The following is a 21,591-nucleotide window of genomic DNA, read 5'->3' on the forward strand; positions in this document are numbered from 1 at the left end:
GAATTAAACCCCAACATGATTCCATCAGGAGCTGAGGCATATTAAAAGGTGTCAGCAAGGAAATTGGATGATGCAGTTACCACACTACCCAGCAATTGGAGCATTTGGTACAAGAGACATAGTTGGTGATTGGGTGTAATTCAGGATTAACAGGTTTTTTTTCTTTTTGCAGCTTTACTTGGGGACATATACAGCATTGTGATTCTAGAGAGGCAGCATGTAAGTATTTTGACCTCCTCCCATTTTAATTGATCGCCAGCCGTGTTTGCAGGTCTTCAGAAGGATTGGATCTCAGAATGTGGTGTACCATAAGCATCAACATTCTATAGTTTGGAGTGCTGTTAGAAGGTTTCTCACCCATGATGCCCCACACACGGAGTTCTCTTGGTTGTGCTGCTATGGAGAGATCTTGACCAGAGATCAGGCTCTTCTCAATAAAGAGAAAGGAGACAAAGTCAGGAAATGCCACTCTTTGCATACCGTAGAAATTTCAGCCGGTTCAGCTCAGTGGGCTGGACAGCTGGTTTGTGATGCAGAACAAGGCCAGCAGCGCGAGTTCAATTCCCGTACCGGTTTACCTGAACAGGCGCCGGAATGTGGCGACTAGGGGCGTTTCACAGTAACTTCATACTTGTGACAACAAAAGATTATTATTCTTATTATTATTAGAATAGAGAAGTAGAGAGCAGGCCACAAACTTATGAATTCTTGTATTTATTCCCCCAGCCCTGAGATTTTAGTTTATTTTCAGCAGGAATTCTAAAATTGTGGCAAGCCAAGGTATAATTGAGTGAAATCTTTGCAGGCAGGCTGCCTAGCAGTATTGCTGTGATTGTCTTCAGAAGCTCTATTTCCACTTTCTGTTCCGTTTGTTGTCCCAATGGCTCCAGCTGTTAATGCGCTGCGGCTTTGGGAGAACCTGGTATTCAAGGGATGGACTGCTCTTTAATGTCACCTGCCAGTTACTTTTAAAGTTGTAGCTCAAATAAGATAGATTTATTGACATAACCCACCATGGAAACCACCTACACAAAAGAATGATTTTCTATGACAAATGCTGAGAGCTCAGGAATAAATTTCCAATGTTGTTCTTGACATTCAAAACATAGTAGGAAGATTTCACGCAAAATTGATAGTTCGAAGGGAATCTCCCTGCTGCGTTTAAGATGTCACTGATCTACAACATCCAGAGAAACCCCAGATTTACAGGCACTTTTGTAATAGTACCAAGGACAGTTAATTGAACAAGCAGATTTTAAGAACAGTAAAAAAACAACTTATTCACCCGCCTGTGGTCATTTAACGTGAATTTTTGGAATAAGTGATTCAGCTTGTGATATCTGAGGAGACTGATTTCACTGAGAATTTTTGGAATAAGTGATTCAGCTTGTGATATCTGAGGAGACTGATTTCACTGAGAATTTTTGGAATAAGTAATTCAGCTTGTGATATCTGAGGAGACTGAATTCACTGAGAAAAATATTTTCCATATGTAGTCCATGTCCCAGGAACTAGTTGAGGCTAATGGGGAAGATCAACTAAGTATTTTTTATTTACTTTTAGATTACTGACTGTTGCAATGGAGACAGACACTTGAGGGCCAGTTTTCCCAATACCTGATACAAACACTGAGCCTTCCTGCCTGAAACATGTATTGCAAAATCCTAGTGATCATCCCGTGTTTCCTAATTTGTGCTCCCAGCGGGGAGGCTGCGCATCAGGAATGCATTTGGGAAACAGCCCCTTTAATATTTGGATGCGACTCATTGGATGTTGTCCTTTCCTGTAATACGTGTGTTCTCCCTCTGCTACTGCAGGTGTCTGTGGGGCGACTGGTGAAACGTGTCCTGGATCTGATCACTATCATTGTTCCGCCTGCTCTCCCTGCAGCCATGACTGTTGGGACTATCTATGCCCAGAACAGACTGAAAAAATATGGAATTTTCTGCATTAGTCCACCACGCATCAATATCTGTGGCAAACTAAAACTCATTTGCTTTGATAAGGTAAGGTGATGCCAGTGATTGATTGGAATTGCGTCTGTAAGCATTATTGATGCATTGTGTATGAAATGATGGCAGTCGTTCTTAACGTTCTTAAAGTTATCATTTTTACTTTCAGACAGGAACACTCACCGAAGAAGGCCTGGACATCTGGGGAGTTGTACTGGCGGTTGACGAGACCTTTGAGCCAATTGTTCATGACATCTGGCATATTAGCGGTCCAATGCTTCATGCACTGGCCACCTGTCATAGTGTAACCCTTTTGAACAACCAGCCAATTGGTGACTCGCTTGACTTGAAAATGATTGAGTCAACTGGTTGGGTGAGTCGGCCATGTTTTCTAGTGTGCTTATAGTTCGAAAGATGATCCTAAAAGTAGAATCTTTCCATGACTCAAAAATGCAGCTTCCCAAAAAATATCTACGGTAGGACAGCTTGTACTCCAAATTTAGGGTGTGATTTTCTAGTTGTTTGAGTAAGCTAATTATATTTGGAGTTATAAAGCATCTAATGTTGAAACATTTCCTATTGCTATTTATAGAGTAAACTATACAGTGATTTAGTGTTATGTGGGAAAACATGCTACCATTCTGCCCACAAGATCCCACAAATGGCAGCAACAAGATGAATGAGCAATTGATTAGTTTGTGGTATTGCTGATTGATGGGGTGATGTTGACCAGGACGCTGGAAGAGCTCCTCGCTTTTATTTATAAAGTATCATGGGATTTTTAAAAATTCATTAAACCATTTGTAAATTCATTTACAACTGTAGACTAAAGGAAGATCTTTGACACTTTTTCATTCCTGGCTCCTTATTTGACTGAACTAATGGCATCAAGATCAAACCGCAATGTAAAATTAATAATTTTGTTGTCCTCCCCTCCATTGCTCCTCAGCTTATTCCTCCCCAAGGTCAGTTCACACTGCGGAATCATCCAACTTTAGAGGAGACAGAGTCAAGGTTATCTGGTGCATGGTGTTCAGTAGCACCGTGGTGGTCATTTTCCATCCAAATGTCTGTTCCTCCCTCACTGCATGGGTAAGCACCTGACTCTGACATGATTGCTATCATCATGCAGCGAAAAAACCCATGTCCTGTTCCCTAATGACATTACTCCTGGGGCATCAACATTCAAGAGTATATCTGGGAAATTGTGGTAGCTTTGTGTTGAATCTTGATTTCTCTGTCTTATGTTGCATTCAATGCAGCTGTTCTGACTGTGTAAGCCTTGCTGGTTTTTTTAAATTATGAGTTGGTCTGTAAATGACTTCTATTTACACTGATAGAGCGTCCTCCACTTTTAGATTTTGACAGATGAGATTACAGAGTCCGATATTGTTTCAAGGTTTGGAATGAAGGTTGTGTCTGTCATAAAGCCTCCGCCACTGGAAGAACAGCCTTATGGGAATGTAAGTATTGCTGGTTAATGCTTGATGCTGTGGCAGTATTTAGCAATGTTATTAATCAAGCCTCCAATTTCATAATTTATGCTTGCTAGAAATGACATACATTCAGAAACAGGAACACATTTTTTGCAAGCAAAAGAAATATGTTCAAGCCTTGTCCCATTACTTCTCCATGGCAACATCCTGGACAGTTGGAGTTGATTTGGCAATCAATCAATCAATGCCCTTTTTTCCTAGTATAAATTATTGTGGTGTTTTAAAATTTGGCTTTCTTTTTTTTCCCTTATGAGTGCATGAGGAAAAACTTTGGCAACATGCCTCACTTTTCAGCGAGAATTTTCCGAGAGAGCTTGACCGAGTAGATGCTGAGAGAATGTTTTCCTTGTTGGGGGAATCTAGAACTAGGGGACACTGTTCAAAAATTGGAGGTTTTGTAAGTTGGCGATGAGGAGAAATTTATTCTGAGGATTGTTGGCCTCTGGAATTTTCTTTCCCAGAAAACAGTGGAAGTTGGGCCATTGAGTATGTTCAAGATTGAGTTGGACAGAATTTTGATCTACAAGGATTTCGGAGGCTATGGGAGACACACATGAAATTGGAGTCGAGGCCATTGTCGGATCAGCCATGATCTTATTGAATGGCGGAGCAGGCTCAATGGGCTGAATGGTCGGCTGCTTCTATTTCTTGTAATCTTATGAATAGAGATTTTAGTTTGTGGAAAAGCTGCAATAGTTCAGCTTCAGCATTATTCAATTTTTCATTATTCCTGACCAGCAAATCATTTAGTCATTGACATATAGTGATTAAAGTTAGCTAACACCAGCGTTGACCATAGATCTCCGTAATTTCTAGTATACAGGATGACGAGGAGGAGTAAAAATATGTCGGACATGAATCTTATGCACAATTGAACTAGACTTGTCCAGTTAGTAGGTGGTAAGGTTATGATTCACAGACCAATATAACTGAAATTAGAGAACTTTTATATAAAATGTATATCATTATTTCCAAGAAAAAAGGTTTTTTCAAGTCTCCCAACCACCTCAACCAAAAAAATAACGATTGAATGTAATCTATTAATAAATATGTCCCTTGATTGTTAATCTAGCTCATCTTTGTGTTCTTGGCTGAGTCACACTCCCATGTTTAGAGTGAGTGATTCAAAATTGTCCTGGAGTTTCAGAAAGGCAAATGATAAGTCGCACAGACTCCAGATACAATTATTTCCAGTGTGTGCTATTATCTGATCATGTCAGCAAGGATTCTTGCTCCTGGTCCCCATCCAATGGTTGTAACTTGGGACAGAATTAAAGACAGAACTAGGCTTGGCTGTTATCTTCCATAATTAGCCTACTGCAGTTCACGGTTTTAACTCCAATATAAAGGATGCCTTGTTGAATGAGGCAGCAAAGGGTGGACAGTGTCCTTATAACTGGATCCTGGCTACAACCATCACTTTCAGAAAAGATTGGAGAGAGAGAAAGGGGTGAACCTTGTCAAAGTTGTTTCAGCCCAGTATCATGTGATGAGTTAGCTGCTGCAGTGTGATATTGTAGAGATGGGATGTGGTTGACCTACAGATTGTATTGATTTCCAGACTAAAGCAAGATGGCATGAAAGCAATGTCCCTGAAAGTGGATGGGTAGCAGGACCCAATCTATAACTTTGTGCATTTTTGTGTTTTCTCCCCATCTCCTGTAGAAACAGAGGGTGAGTTTGGGGATTCTCCGTCGTTTTCCCTTTGCTTCAGAGCTGCAGAGGATGAGTGTGATCATAAAGAAATCAGACAGTTCGCCAGTAGAGGTGTACATGAAGGGTGCACCTGAGATGGTTGCCAGCCTTTGCATAAAGGAAACAGGTAACTGACTGGAACTCACAGCTAAGGATTTATACTGCATATCACAAAAATATTAAACAATTCTAGGATCTTTAGATTTAGTTGCATTTAGAACATAGAAAGATTTACGACACAGAGGACACCAGGCCCATCATGTTCATGATGGTGAAGAGAGCTATCCAGTAATATGATCTCACCTTTCAGCTCTTGATCTACAGCCAGTAGGCTACAGCACTTCAAATGCATATCCAAGTGTTGTTTAAATGTAATGGGTTTCTGCCTCTTGTACCTTTTCAGGCAGTGAGTTCCATCTGGGTGAAATAAATTGCTGGAATAGTTTTATGCTAACTATCAGTGGATTAGGCAGGGCTTTGGTCTATGGAATTGCGTATGAGTGAATGATCAGATGTTTGATTCACGGGATTCTGTGCATTGTTTGAAATTAGACCAATTTATTTCTGTGGAGCTGCCTGCGTTTAGAATATAAATATATACACGTACACTTTTACTTCCAGTTCCTGTTGATTTCTCGGAAATGTTAAGGTACTACGCCAGAGATGGGTACAGAGTTTTGGGACTTGCATACAAAACACTGAGTCAAGACATTACCTTTGAGGCAATACACAAGCTGGAAAGGTGCGTAGCTAATTTAATAGCCAACGCTTCTGAGTTTTCATCTCTTGTTCCTCACTCATGTCAAAAGCCCAGTTTGACAGACTTTTAATCCTCCCCACACCACCCTGTGTGAAATTAAGACTCGTTACATTGCCTGCTATTCTCTTTTCACAGGGCCTCAAAACTCTGGAACCTTTCATCCCTTGGTTTGTTTTTTATTCCTTCCATGATCCCAAAGGTGGTCTCAACTAGTCATTATTCTGTTGCTGAGGGCAGCACAGTGGCGCAGTGGGTTAGCCCTGCTGCCTCACAGTGCCGAGGTCCCAGGTTCGATCCCGGCTCTGGGTCACTGTCCGTGTGGAGTTTGCACATTCTCCCCGTGTTTGCATGGGTTTGGCCCCACAACCCGAAGATGTGCAGGCTAGGTGGATTGGCCACGCTAACTTGCCCCTTAATTGGAAAAATAAATTGGGTACTCTAAATTTTTTTATTTAAAAAAATAAAATTATTCTCTTGCTGCGGTCCTGTAATATGACCTTTGACCCCTCTCCTTGGTTTCTAACACATCCCTCTCTAATTTGAATGCTTGAATATATTTAAACTCGAGTGTAACCCCTGGAGCAGTAGGTTCTACCTATGTGTGTTGCACACTGGGCTGCACTGTCTGACTGAATTGCAATAGTTATTGTGTTTTGTTTTGACAGAAATTCTGTGGAGAGCGAGATGACATTCCTGGGATTCCTTATTATGCGAAATATTTTGAAACGGGAAACAAGGCCAGTAATTGATAGCCTGAATCGAGCCAATTTTCGGACTGTAATGGTGACAGGTATGAGGCATGCATTGTGTGGGATGACAGTTATGAAGTGTGGATAGACACCTCAGGCCACAGGAAAACTCTTGGCTCAAGTATTTCACCAGCCAGAATGTTGATCAATCACACTGCTCTATATTGGCCCCTGATCCTACTTCACCCGTGCAATAGTCAAAATCTGTATTTTGTTTGTTCTGTCGGTCTGTCCTATTCCTGCACTTTTCTTAATCGTTTTCTCCTATATTTGGAGATGCTGATGTTTTTACTGGGCTACGATTCCACGGGTAGCAGCAACCCTACGGTACCTCACCCAAGTAAGGACTGTGTCTGAAAGTGTAATCAAGACATACCATCAAGGAGGGCTTCACAACTCTTATTTAACACCCACATCTCAGCAGAAGTCCTTGGAAAATGATCAGAAGCGGGAGCTCTGATTTATGCCATTACTCCCAGTCCTGTTAGCCCAGAGGTGCTTTGTTAATTCCGGGTCATTAAATACAGCTACTGGCAGAGATCAGCTAACTTGAGTCCAAGCCAAGCAGAGTTTGAACAAGAACAAAGAACTTCCCCCTGTAAAAAAAACTTCCCCCGCACATCTCCACTGAACCTATCCCTCCTCACCTTGAACTTCTGCCCCCTTGTAATTGTCATTTTTGCCCTGGGAAAAAGCCTCCCAACTGTTCACCCTATCTATACCCCTCATAATTTTAATAAACTTCTATCAGGTCAGCCCTCCACCTGTCTTTCTAGGGAGAACAATCCCAGTTAATTCAATTTCTCCCCATTGCTAATACCCTCCTTACCAGGCAACATCGTGATTAACCTTTTCTGTAGTCTCTCCAGAGCCTCCACGTCCTTCTGCTAGTGTGGTGACCAGAATTGGACACCGTATTCCAAATGTGGCCTAACCAACGTTCTATATAACTAACATAATTTGCAAGCTTTTATACTCTACACCCTGTCGTATGAAAACGAGCATGCCGTATGCTTTCTTTACCATCATTTCCACCTGTGCTGCCACTTTTAAAGGTCTGTGGACCTGCACGCCCAGTCTCTGTATGTCTAGGCTCCTGATGGTTCTGCCATTTATTTTATAGTTCTCACCTGAATTGGATCTACCAAAATTCATTGTCTCGCATTTGTCTGGGTTAAATTCCATCTGCCATTTCTCCGCTCCATTTTGCAGCCTAACTATATTCTGCTGTATTCTCTGACAATCTTCATCACTATCCACAACTCCTGCAATTTTAGTATCATCCGCAAACTTGCTAATCAGACCAGCTACGTTTTCTTCCAAGTCATTTTTATATATATATATATATATTGCAAACAGCAGAGGTCCCAGTACTGATCCCTGCGGAACACCACTAGTTACAGACCTCCATATGGAAAAACACCCTTCCACTGCTACCCTCTGTCTTCTATGGCCAAGCCGATTCTGAATCCATCTAGCTAGTTCACCCCTGACCCCATGTGATTTAATCTTTTGCACCAGCCTGCCATGAGGGATCTTGTCAAATGTCACCTCAAAAAAAACTCAATTAAATTAGTGAGACATGACCTCCCTTCAACAAAACCATGCTGTCTGTCGCTAATAAGACTTAGCCCCTATCTGAGAATCCTTTCCAAGAATTTTACTATCACTGACGTCAAACTCACTGGCCTATAATTGCTCGGGTTATCTTTACTAACCTTCTTAAATAATGGGACAGCATTGGCTATCCTCCAATCCTCTGGGATCTCACCTGTGGCCAATGAGGAAACAAAGATTTCTGCTAGTGGCCCAGCGATGTCATCTCTTGTCTCCCTCAGTAATCTGCGATAGATGCCACCTGACCCTGGGGACTTGTCTACCGTTAACACGTCTAACATCTAACACTTCCTCCCTCGAATAACGACCTGTTCTAAAATGTTTACACATCCCTCTGAGACACCACCAAACAACATGTCCTCCTTTGTGAATACCGAAGCAAAATACTCATTTAGGATCTCACCTACTTCCTTTGGTTCTATCCATAATTTCCCTCCTTTGTCCTTGAGTGGACCAACTCTTTCTCTTGGTTACCTTCTTGTTCCTATTATACGTATAAAATGCCTTGCGATTCTCCTTAATCCTGTCTGTCAAGGACATTTTGTGACCCCTTTTTGCCCCTTAACTCCCTGTTTGAGCTCTTTTCCACTTTCCTTTTATGCTTCAAGTGCTTCATCTGTTTTTAGTTGCCTAGACCTCATGTATGCATCCTTTTTCTTTTTCACTAGACCCCCCAATATCCCTGGTCATCCACGGTTCCTGAATCCTGTCTTTCCTTTTCACTGTCACATGCCTGTCCTGCACTCCCAACAACTGCTCCTTAAAAGACTCCCACATGCCAAATGTGGATTTATCCTCAAACAGCCTCTCCCAAACAACAGCCTCCAAATCCTGCCTATTCTGGCTGTAGTTAGCCTTCCCCCAACTTATCACCTTAACCCTAGGACAATACTCGTCCTTTTCCATGAGTATCCGAAAGCTTACATGTTCCCCCACTGCAACTTTGATGACCTGACCGGGCGCATTCCCTAGTACTAGGTCCCGTATAGCTCCTTCTCTAGTCGGACTATCCACATATTGTTCCCAAAAACCTTCTTGGACACACTTAACAAATTCCTCACCATCCGGACCCCTCACCCTAAGGGATTTCCAGTCAATGTGAGGAAAATTAAGTTTCCCATTTCTACATCTATCCAGAATCTGCTTACATATCTGTTCTTCAATTTCCCGTGGGCTGTTGGGAGGCCTGTAATACACCCCCTTCATATTGATTGTCCCCTTCCTGTTTCTGAGTTCTACCCAATGTCTTGTTACTTGATTCATCCAAGGTGTCCTTCCTCTCTACAGCTGAAATATGTTCTCCAGCCAATATTGCAATTAACCCCCCTCATTGTCTCTATAAGTAAACTCCAATTCACAACCTCTAATCAGCGACTGCAATTCCAATTTTCCATTTTAATAGTTAACACAGACACACTGGGCGTCATTCTCCGACCCCCCCGCCGGGTCGGAGAATGGCCGTTGGCCGCCGTGAATCCCGCCCCCGCCCCCGCCGAAGTCTCCGCTCCCGGAGATTGGGCGGGGGCGGGAATCGGGCCGCGCCGGTTGGCAGGACCCCCCGCTGGATTCTCCGGCCCGGATGGGCTGAAGTCCCGCCCAGGAATTGCCTGTCCCACCGACGTAAATCAAACCTGGTATTTACCGGCGGGACCAGGCGGCGTGGGCGGGCTCCGGGGTCCTGGGGGGGGGGGGCGCGGGGTGATCTGACCCCGGGGGGTGCCCCCACGGTGGCCTGGCCCGCGATCGGGGCCCACCGATCCGCGGGCGGGCCTGTGCCGTGGGGGCACTCTTTCCCTTCCGCCTCCGCTACGGCCTCCACCATGGCGGAGGCGGAAGAGACTCTCCCCACTGCGCATGCGCGGGAAACTGACAGCGGCCGCTGACGCTCCCGCGCATGCGCGGGGAAACTGACAGCGGCCGCTGACGCACCGCATTTCCGCGCCAGCTGGCAGGGAAACAAACGCCATTCCAGCTGGCGGGGCGGAAATCCCTCCGGCGTCGGCCTGGCCCCTCAATGTTGGGGCTAGGCCGCCAAAGATGCGGAGCCTTCCGCACCTTTGGGCCGGCGCGATGCCAGTCTGATTGGCGCCGGCTTTGGCGCCAGTCGGCGGACATCCCGCCGTTGGGGGAGAATTTCGCCCACTATCTCAAACAAGGAAATCCTCAGCTCAGTATTTTACATCTGAAGTCACTACATTTTAATGAGGGTCTTTTTAAAAAAAAAAAAATCTTTTTATTCTCCACGTTTTCAACAATTACATCAAATAAACAACAACAAAAAAACAAGCACAAAAACAATCCCCAGAAATCCTCTCGATATACAATCCAATACATCCATTTGTGCATTCCAGGTAAAAGTTAACAACAAACCGTAAAACGGTCAACCCACACCCTGTTCTCTCCCCCCCCCCCCCCCCCCCCCCCTCCCCCCAAGTGTTCAATGGCAACCAGTTCTCCAAAGTGCATAATAGATAGTCTCCATGAATTGTAGAACCCCTCCTTCATCCCCCCCCTCAGCTCAAATTTCACCATCTCAAGGGTCAAAGATTCTAGCAGGTCCCCCTGCCACGCCGAGGCACAGGGTGGAGAGGCTGACCGCCACCCCAACAGGACCCGCCTCCGGGCAACTAGTGAGGCGAAGGCTAAAACATCCGCCCCACGTATCCACCTGCAGCTCAGGCAGGTCTGACACCCTGAAAATGACCTCCAAGGGACCCGGTTCCAAGTCCACATGTAGTACCCCGAAATGATGATTAAGACCTCCCTCCAAGGCCTCTCCAGCTTCGGACAGGACCAAAGCATATGTACATGGTTTGCGAGGCTAACAGACATCCTCCACTCCCTTGAAGAGTCGGCTCATTCTCGCCCTTATGAGATACGCCCTATATATGACCTTCAGCTATATCAGCCCCAACTTCACGCATGAGGTTTAGGCGTTCACTGTTTGTAGCACCTCACATCACAAACCTTCTTCCATTACCTCCCCCAACTCTTCATAGAATTTACCATTCAGAAGGAGGCCATTCTGCCCATCGAGTCTGCATCGGCCATTGGAAAGAGCACTCTACTTAAGCCCACACCTCCACTCTATTCCTGTAACTAGTCTAACCTTTTTGGACATTAAGGGCAATTTAGCATGGCCAGTCCACCTAACCTGCACATCTTTGGACTGTGGGAGGAAACCGGGCCATCCGGAGGAAACCCACGCAGACACGGGGAGAAGGTGCAGACTCTGCCCAGACAGCGACACAAGCTGGGAATTGAACCTGGAACCCTGTAGCTGTGAAGCAACAGTGTTAACCACTGTGCTACCGTGCTGCCCTCTCTTCCTCTCTTCCCCTTCCCACTTGGCCTTAGCCCCTTCCATGGACACCCCATCCTCCTCCAGAATCTTCCTGGAAATCATTGACACCATCCCCTTCTCCAATCCCCTTGCTGTCAATCCCTCTTCCAACAATGCAGGGGCCGGCACTATCGGGAAGCTCGGAACCTCCTTCCTTGCAAAGTCTTGGAGCTGCAGGTATCGAGACCCTTCCCCTTGCCCCAGCCCATACTTCTCCCCCAACTCTTCCAACCTCACAAAACGTCACCCCCAGGAACAGGTCTTTTAATACCCTGATCCCCCTCTCCCAAATCTCCCATCTAGCCTCCCGGGCTCAAAACTGCGATTCCCCCTGATCGGCATCTCCTCTGACCCAGCCCCAACTGCCTCCAAATCCTCAGCGTTGCCACCTCCACGAGGCCTCCAGAGTACTTGCCTGGGCCATCGGAAGCGATGCCCCCCCCAACTCCCCCACCTTTTCCATGTTCGCCGCCCAATGATAGGATAGCAAATTCGAGAAGTCCAACCCCGCCCCCACACACACACACACACACACACACACACACACACGCACAAATGAGGTGACCAATTTGTTGTCTACTTTAAAGAATGCCTTGGTAAAAAGACTAGCAGGCACTGTAACAGAAACAAAAAACGCAGCAGCACATTCATTTTAATCGCCTGCACCCGGCCCGCTAACGACAAAGGGAGGTGATCCCATCTTGCCAAGTTAGCTTTCATCCTCCTCACCAAACTAGTAAAATCGTATCGACGGAGCGCCCCCCCCCCCTCCAATCCCACGCTACCTGCATCCCCAAATACCTGAAGTGGGTTGCTGCCCTGCAAAATGGCAGCTCCCCCCCCCCCCCCCCCCCCCCCCACTCCTGGCTGGTACGCCACAAAATACTCCTTCTCCAAATTTAATTTATATCCTGAAAATGACCCAAATCTTTTGGAGATGTCCCATTATGTTCCTCACCGACGTACTCGGCTCCGAGATAAACAACAATGAATTGTCCGCGTACAAGGATGCCGTCTGTTCCATTCCCCCCCACTCACGCACTATTCCCTTTCACAGTCCCGAACTCCTTAAAGCGATGGCCAATGGCTCTATCGCTAATGCAAATAGCAGGGGGGGGGGGGAACATAGGTCACCTCTGCCTGATTCCCTGGTGCAGAGCAAAGTACCCTGAGCTCATTTTATTTGTGCGGAAATTTGCCATTGCTTCTCTATATAATAGCCGTACACATTCTGTAAATCTCGGCCCAATCTCGAATCTCTCTAGGAACTCCATCAAGGGTCTGCACTCTACCGGATCGAATGCCTTTTCCGCAACTATTGCCAGCACCACCTCTGTCTCCTTTCCCTCAGTCCGCATCATAATTACATTTAATAATCCTCTATTGTTCGAAAATAGCTACCTTCCTTTCACACACCCTGTTTGGTCTTCCCCTATCACTTTCAGCAGGCACCCCTCCAACCTAGCCACCAGCACATTTGCCAGTATCTTGCCGTCCATATTCAATAATGATATGGGCCTATACGACCCACTCGCCACCGGGTCCTAGTCTTTCTTTAACAGCAGGGAGATCGAAGCCTGTTCAAAAGTTTGGGGTGACACACCCCTCCCTTATCACCTCCTCAAACATCCCCACCATCAGCGGTGCCAATTTGTTTTTGAACTTCTTATAGTACTCCACTGGGAACCCATCTGCCACCTCCACCTTTCCCTATTGCCTCCTTTACCTCCTGTTCCCCACCGACCCTTCCAACCTGGCTCTATCTTCCTTCTCCAGCCTCGGTTACTCCAAACCGTCTAGGGATTTTTTCATCCCATATTCCTCCCCCGGTGCCTGCAACCTACACAGGTTTTCATAAAACTCCTCAAACACCCTAGTAACTTGCTCTGGAGCCACCACCCAATTTCCCGTCCTATCCCTTACCTGGACTATCTCCCTCGCCGCCGCCTTCCGCCGAAGTCAGCATATGTCCCACCTTCTCTCCATATTCCTAAACCGCTCCCCTCGCCCGCCTCAGTTAACACACTGCCTTCCTCGTAGACAACCGGTCTAAACTAGCCTGGAGCTCCTTTCTCCTGTCCTGAAGGGCCGGATCTGCATCCCCCGTGTACCTTATGCCCATCTCCAGCATCTCTTCTACCAACCTTTGACGCTCCTGCCTCTCCTCTTTATCCACCTTGGCCTTAAATTATATCACCTCCCCCCTCACCACCGCCTTGAGGGCCTCCCATACCACCACCTGTGATACTTCTCCTGTACAGTTAAAACCTCAATCACTTTTTCGCGATCTTCTCACAGAAGCTTTGGTGGTCTAGCAACTCCGCATCCATTCTCCATCTCCGCCTCTGGGTTACCCCCATCTCCAGGATGACATCCACCCAGTGCAGCGCATGGTCTGAAATCGCTATTGCTGAGTACTCTAATCTCTTAACCCCAGCCAATGATGTCTTTCCCTACCATGAAGACCAGCTGCGACCTATCCATCCTCGACTTTTGCACTACATTCCAATTCCCTCCCACCATCAGCTTGTGTGAGTCCAAGTCGGGGATGGCCTCCAGCACCTTCATCACAAACCCTGCATCACTCCAGTTAGGGCTACACATGATCGCCAGTGCCACCAACCTCCTCTCCAGCGTCCCTGTTACTATTGCGTATTTACCCCCCTGGACACCTCTCCCAGTATTGATCCCCTTCCCCTATTTTTCACACTTCCCAGGCCCATCGAAACCTGTTGGACCAGCTCTGACCGCGGCCCCTCCCCCCACCACACTCCCGTTCATTAGCCATCTTAAGCTTGCTAGTGTGAAGGCCCATGCCCAGGACCCCCTCATCCCAATGCCCTCCCAGTACCAAAAACAAAATTCCCTTCAAATAAATGAACCCATTGCAAACACACAAACCCCCAAAAACCGGCATTGCAAAAATCCCAATTCCTACCCTTCCCAAACAGTGGTGTGCGGTGTGGCGCGGTGTATCCAGCGAAACAGGCAACTTCACATCCTTAACTCACAAATAACAACGTAAGATAGAACTATACACAACCTTCCAACCCTCGGGCAAGACCAGACCCCAGTCCCATTTCTCATTTCTGCCCCAGTCCTTCCGCCTTCACAAAAGCCTCCACCGTCTCTACCATCTCAAAGTAAAAGTCTTGTGAATTGTAGGTCACCCTCAACTTCGCTGGATACAACGTTGCGGGGGGGGGGGGGGGGGGGGGGGGGGGGGGGGGGGGGGGCCCCCCGCTAATCATGTTCACATGTTTTGGTCCTGTCCAAAGCTAGAGAATTACTGGAAGATTTTTAGGATAATTTCTAAAGTGGTGCACGTGAAACTGGACCCGGGCACCCGGGCGGCCATATTCGGGGTGTCGGACCAGCCAGGGTTGGGAACGGGTGCGGAGGCAGATGTTGTAGCCTTCGCCTCGTTGATCGCCTGAAGGCGGATCCTGATGGGATGGAGGGCAGCCTAGCCACCCTGTGCCCTGGCGTGGCGGGGGGACCTGTGCCCTGGTGTAGTGGGGAGACTTGTTGGAATTCTTGACTCTTGAGACGGTTAAGTTTGAACTGAGGGGAAGGATGGAGGGGTTCTACAATTCATGGGCATTATTCATCATGCACTTTCAAGAACTGGATAACATCGAACATTAGTTTGGGGGGGGAGGGCTGGGGGAGGGGGGGCGTTGTGTGTTAATGGTGACTATGGGTGATTCCTGATTCCTTTTTGTCATTTGTTTATGTGAACATGTGGGCTGCTGTTTGGGGTTTGGTGGGAGGATGGGATCGTTGTTATTGATATGGGGATTGAATATTTGTTACTGATTATTGTTTTTTGTTGGAGGGTGTAAATTTGGGAGAAAATGTGAAAAAGGAGAAGAATAAAGAAATATTTTTAAAACAAACTTAGCTGGATACACCATGCCACACCGCACCCGACTGTTGTACAGTGCTGACTTCAATCGCCTGAACGTGGCCCTCTTTCTCGCCAGCTCCACAGTTGAGGCCTGATATAGGCTTATCCCACCTCACCTCGTGCTTCTGTTTCGCCCAACTCTGGACCTTGTCCTTCACATGGTACCTGTGAAAACAAATTATTACCGCCCATGGCGGTTGATTTGTCTTCGGTTTAGGCCTCAGCGACCGATGCAGGAAAACTATTGAGCCACATCTATAATATGACCTTGTGGAAGAAATTGTCAACTGCTCGTTTTTTTGTACTGAAACATTGATGTTTGGTGATCATTGATGACATCACAAATTGTGCTTCATTCTATTATGTGTAATTTCAGAGGGTGTTATTCATAGCCAAAGAGAAAATGCTGGAAAATCTCAGCAGGTCTGACAGCATCTATAGGGAGAGAAAAGAGCTAACGCTTCAAGTCCAGATGACCCTTTGTCAAAGGTGTCATTCATAGGCCTGTGGTAACCAGGCAGGACCAGTATCTTGACGGTTTGAGTGTCCTGATTTGAATGATGTCCCAGGGGTCCTTATTGTCATTAATATGGTTGAATCCTCTTCCTTCCAGGAGATAACATGCTGACGGCTCTGAATGTTGCCAGGAATTGTGGGATGATAGATTTGAGGGACAGAGTTATTTTTGCTAATGCCTCCCCACCCTCCCGTGATAAACCTGCCTGTGTGAAGTTCCTGCCTTCAGAGCCAGCATCGGGCCAGCAGAATGGAACAGAGGTAGGTATTTGTATTTGCGTAGAACTGTAAGAAACATCAGGGGCGTCATTCTCCGACCCCCCGCCGGGTCGGAGAATCGCCGGGGGCTGGCGTGAATCCCGCCCCCGCTGGTTGCCGAAGTCTCCGGCACCGGAGATTCGGCGGGGGGCGGGAATCGCCGTGCCGGTTGGCGGGCCCCCCTGCTCGATTTCCCGGCCTGGATGGGCCGAAGTCCCGCCGATAAATTGCCTGTCCCGCCGGCGTGGATTAAACCACCTTTTGAACGGCGGGACAAGGCGGCGTGGGCGGGCTCCGGGGTCCTGGGGGGGGGCGCGAGGCGATCTGGCCCCGGGGGGTGCCCCCACGGTGGCCTGGCCCGCGATCGGGGCCCACCGATCCGCGGGCGGGCCTGTGCCGTGGGGGCACTCTTTCCCTTCCACCTCCGCCACGGTCTCCACCATGGCGGAGGCGGAAGAGACTCCCTCCACTGCGCATGCGTGGGAAACTCAGCGGCCGCTGACGCTCCCGTGCATGCGCCGCCCGGGGATGTCATTTCCGTGCCAGCTGGCGGGGAAACAAAGGCCGTTTCCGCCAGCTGGCGGGGCGGAAATTCCTCCGGCGCCGGCCTAGCCCCTCAATGTTGGGGCTCGGCCCCCAAAGATGCGGAGCATTCCGCACCTTTGGGGTGGCGCGATGCCCGTCTGATTGGCGCCGTTTTGGGCGCCAGTCGGCGGACATCGCGCCGTTTCGGGAGAATTTCGCCCTAGCTTCTGGATTATATAATTATACTAAATTATTAACTGTGTTATAAAATTATTGTGGCAGCACCAGCAGTTCTGGCAGTGAACTACACAGCCTGAATCAAAGGATTTATTTTTTGAAACAAGTCGGCCATTATTTTGTTACTGTGTATTTGAGGTGAAGTGTCAGGCTAATAGAATAGAAGAGGGCATTGGCTTTAAGCACCTCTACTGAGTAAGAGGAACGGTCAACAATGGAACATATATTCCTCCATGTTGAACACCACTTGGACAAAACGCTAAGGGGTGGAAAGACTGCATAATGTACTCTGGTTCAAGGACTTCAGTGTCCATCACCAAGAGTGACTTGGTAGCACCACCACAGACTGAGCTGGCCAAGTCCTAAATGGCATAGCTTCTAGATCGAGTGTGCGGCAGGTGTTGAGGGAACCAGCAAGGGGCATAAACATCCTTGAACTCATCCTCACCAACCTGCTTGCCGCAGATGAACCTGTCCATGACAATATCAGTAGGAATGACCATCATACAGTCCTGGCAAAGACAAAATCTCATCTTCACCTTGAGAATACCCTCCATCATGCTGTGTGACACTACCACTGTGCTAAATCACATCTAGCAACCCAAGACTGGGCAATCATGAAGTGCTGTGGGTGGCAGAATTGTACCCAACCACAATCTGTAAACTAATGGCCTGGCATATTCTCCATTCTACCATTACCGCCAAGCCAGGGGATCAACCCTTGTTCAACGAACCGTGCAGGAGGCCATGCCTGAACAGCACCGGGCATACCTGAAACTGAGGTGTCAACCTGGTGAAGCGACAACACAGGGCTACTTGCATGGCAAACAACATAAGCAGCAAATAATAGACACAGCTAAGTGATTCCTCGACCAATGGATCAGATCGGAGCTCTGCAGTCTTGCTACATCCAGTTGTGAATAATGGTGGACAATTAAAACAACTCACAGCAGAAGGAAGCTCCCTAAATATCTAAATATTTGGGACAGTCTTCAGCTAAATGTGCCATGTGGATGATCCATCTCGGCCTCCTCTGGAGGTCCCCAGCATCACAGATGCCAGTCTTTAGCCTAGCCAATTCAATTCACTCCCATGTGAAACGGCTAAAGACAGTGGATGATGCAAGGGCCCCGCCAATATTCAAACAATAGTTCTGGAGACTTGTGCCCCAGAACTTGTTAAACCCATAGCCAAGTTGCTTCAGTACAGCTACAACACTGGCATCGATCTAGCAATGTGAAAAAGTTGCCCAGGTATATCCTGTACACTGAAAAGCAGGACAAATCCAAACTGGCCAATTACCACCCCATCAGTCCACTTTCGATTATCAATAAAATGATGGAAAAGGTCATCAACGGTGCTCTCAAGTGGCACTTGCTGAGCAATAACTTGCTCACTGCCCCTCTGGTCAAAGGCTTGGAATTCTGTGATGAGTAACTCACCAAAACCTGTTCACCATCTACAAGGTACCAGCCAGGGGTGTGATCGAATACTTTATAATAATAATCATCTTTTTTATAATGATCTTTATTGTCACAAGTAGGCTTACATTAACACAGCAATGAAGTTACTGTGAAAAGCCCCTAGTCATCATATTCCGGCACCTGTTCTGGTACACAGAGGGAGAATTCAGAATGTCCAAGTACGTCTTTCGGGACTTATGGGAGGAAACCGGAGTATCCGGAGGAAACCCACGCAGACACGGAGAACGTGCAGACTCCGCACAGACAGTGACCCAAGCCGGGAATTGAACCTGGGACCCTGGCGCTGTGAAGCAACAGTACTAACCACTTGTGCTTGCTACCGTGCCCCTCACCTTGCCTGGCAGAGTGCAACTCCAACAACACTCGAGAATCCTGGCACCATCCAGGGCGAAACAGCCCGCTTGATTGGTGCTCCTTCCACCAATGACGCACAATTGCAGCAGTGTGTACCATCTACAAGATGCACGGCAGGAACTCACCAAGGTTCCTAGCAGCACCTTCCAAACCCATGACCACTACCATCTAGAAGTACAATGACAGCAGATATATTGGAACACCGTCACCTGGAACTTCCATTCTGACTTGTAAATATATCACCATTCCTTCACTGGCGCTGGGTCAAAATCCTGGACTCCCCAGCACTGTAGCTATATTGCATGGACAGTAGTTGTTCAAGAAGACAATTCACCATCATCCTCTCGAGGGTAATTAGGGATGGAAAATAAATGCTGGCCTAGTCAGTGATTCCCACATCCCATTCATGAATAAAATAACATGAGAAATAGGACCAGAAGCTGGTCATTTGGCTTCTTGAACCTGCTCTGCCATTCAACAAGATCATGGCTATTCTGACATGGCATTAACTCTACATTCCTGACAGCCCCCATAATTTATCACTCTCGTGTAGATTAAAGATCTATTAAACTCAGCCGTGAATATAATCAATGACCCAGCTTCCACTGCTTTCTGAAGTACAGAATTTCAAAGAAGAAATTCCTCATCATTTCCCTCTTCAAAAGGAGACCCCTTTTTTTTTTCAACTTGTACCCCTTCATGGTAGACTCCTCCACAAAAGTAAACATCCTCTCAGCATTTAACCTGTCAAGATCCCTTGGACTATTTTATGTTTCAATAAGATCATATGTCATTCCTCTAAACTTGAGTGAGTATCGGCTCAACCTTTCCACGCAAGACTTTTGGCTTTGTGAATCTTCTCTGGATGGGTTGCCTTGGAAGATGAAGTTTACCACAGCTTTTGAGATCCTGGAAAAAAAACCTGTTAAGAGTAGGAACCAAGTGGAAGGGCAGCACGGTAGCACAAGAGGATAGCACTGTGGCTTCACAGCGCCAGGGTCCCAGGTTTGATTCCCCGCTGGGTCACTGTCTGAGCGGAGTTTGCACGTTCTCACCGTGTCTGCGTGGATTTCCTCCTGGTGCTCCCACAGTCCAAAGATGTGCAGGTTAGGTGGATTGGCCATGATAAATTGCCCTTTGTGACCAAAAAGGCTAGGAAAGGTTATTGGGTTGCGGGGATAGGGTGGAATTGAGGGCTTGGGTGGGTTGGTGCAGACTCGATGGGGCGAATGGCCTCCTTCTGCACTGTATGTTCTATGTCTATGACAGTGACGGGTCTCGACTTAAACATGCACGATGCACTGAAAAGGAAGTGCACATAATGAGGAGAAATTTCTACACGACAGAGTTGGGAACCTTTGAATTCTCTGCCCCAGAGGGTTTTGGATGCTCCATCATTGCCTATGTTTAAGGCTGCAATAAACAAATTTCTGGTGTCTAGGGAATGCGGGGATATGGGAAGTAGATGGCAAAGCCCCGTACTGACTTACCAGAACAGGTGCTGGAATGTGGCAACTAGGGGCTTTTCACAGTAACTTCACACTTGTGACAATAAAAGATTATTATTATAAGTGGGGTTGAAGCCCAATATCATTCATGATTGTATTGATTGCCAGAGCAAGCTTGATGGACCAGGACGGTCTACTCCTGCTCCTAGATTGCAGGAGGCCATTCGGCCCATCGAGTCTGCATCGGCCCTTGGGAAGAGCATCCCACCTAGGTCCAATCCCCCGCCCCATCCTCGTAACAGTAACTCCACCTAACCATTGGACACTCCGGGGCAATTTGTCATGGCCAATCCAGCTAACCTGCATACCTTTTGGACTGGGAGGAAATCAGAGCACCTGGAGGAAACCCACGCAGACATGGGGGGGAAAAGTGCATTCTCCACACAGACAGTCACCCGAGGCTGGGATTGAACCCAGGTCCCTGGCGTTGAGAGGCAGCAGTGCTAACCACAGTGCCGCCGTTCTCTTGTGTCCTTGTGTATACTGGGGACTAAATGGTGGAAATAAGGTGAGAGCTGAGATGTTTGTGTATGGCGGGGGGGGGGGGGGGGGGGGGGGGAGGCTAATGGCATATATCTTCTGCTTATTTGCATGTGGCTGGTTTGCAGTTTAGACTTAGCCTGTGACGTTTTGATTGATTGTCATATAAATTGTTCCAGCAGCAACAGCCTGGGATCCACTCTATGGAGCAGTCTTGCTATCACTTTGCACTAAATGGAAAGTCTTTCGCAGTGGTTTACGACTATTTCCCAGATCTGCTACAAAAGGTGAGAAGTTTGATTTTCTTTTTTTTTTTTACTTTTTAAAAAAATATATTTTATTGAAGTTTTCCAAACAGATTTTCCGTTTTTACAACTTAATAAAGGAATATACATTAAACATTATTTAAATAATATATTAAACTAACAACAGATGGAAAAAGAAATAAACAAAAAGCCAATATCAACAACTAACTAAGAGGAAAAAAAACAAGAACACGGAATAATCCCCCCCCCCCCCCCACCCCCGGGTTGCTGCTGCTGTCTTTTCTGTTTTCCCATTATCGTTCCGCGAGATAGTCAAGGAACGGTTGCCACCGCCTGGTGAACCCTTGAGCCGATCCTCTTAACGCATATTTTATTCGTTCCAGTCTTATGAACCCTGCCATGTCGTTTATCCAGGCCTCCACGCCCGGGGGCTTTGCTTCT

General features: G+C 47.0%; 1 protein-coding gene across 8 annotated transcripts in view; it reads left to right on the forward strand.

Moving 5' to 3' along the window:
• Positions 1-21,591, forward strand: part of atp13a2 (ATPase cation transporting 13A2) — a 164,962-nt gene that overhangs the window by 102,835 nt on the left and 40,536 nt on the right. For 7 of the 8 annotated variants that reach the window (XM_072478335.1, XM_072478340.1, XM_072478334.1 and 4 more), the window contains 9 exons: positions 173-219; positions 1,818-2,006; positions 2,122-2,325; positions 3,311-3,415; positions 5,114-5,270; positions 5,765-5,885; positions 6,569-6,693; positions 16,136-16,299; positions 21,064-21,171. In XM_072478335.1, the coding sequence (XP_072334436.1) occupies positions 173-219; positions 1,818-2,006; positions 2,122-2,325; positions 3,311-3,415; positions 5,114-5,270; positions 5,765-5,885; positions 6,569-6,693; positions 16,136-16,299; positions 21,064-21,171 (1,220 nt within the window). The remainder of the gene's footprint in view (positions 1-172; positions 220-1,817; positions 2,007-2,121; positions 2,326-3,310; positions 3,416-5,113; positions 5,271-5,764; positions 5,886-6,568; positions 6,694-16,135; positions 16,300-21,063; positions 21,172-21,591) is intronic. The other variant, XM_072478338.1, reaches the window with a different exon arrangement.

Source organism: Scyliorhinus torazame, chromosome 16 (genome assembly GCF_047496885.1).
Source record: "Scyliorhinus torazame isolate Kashiwa2021f chromosome 16, sScyTor2.1, whole genome shotgun sequence".
Taxonomy (NCBI): Eukaryota; Metazoa; Chordata; class Chondrichthyes; order Carcharhiniformes; family Scyliorhinidae; genus Scyliorhinus; species Scyliorhinus torazame.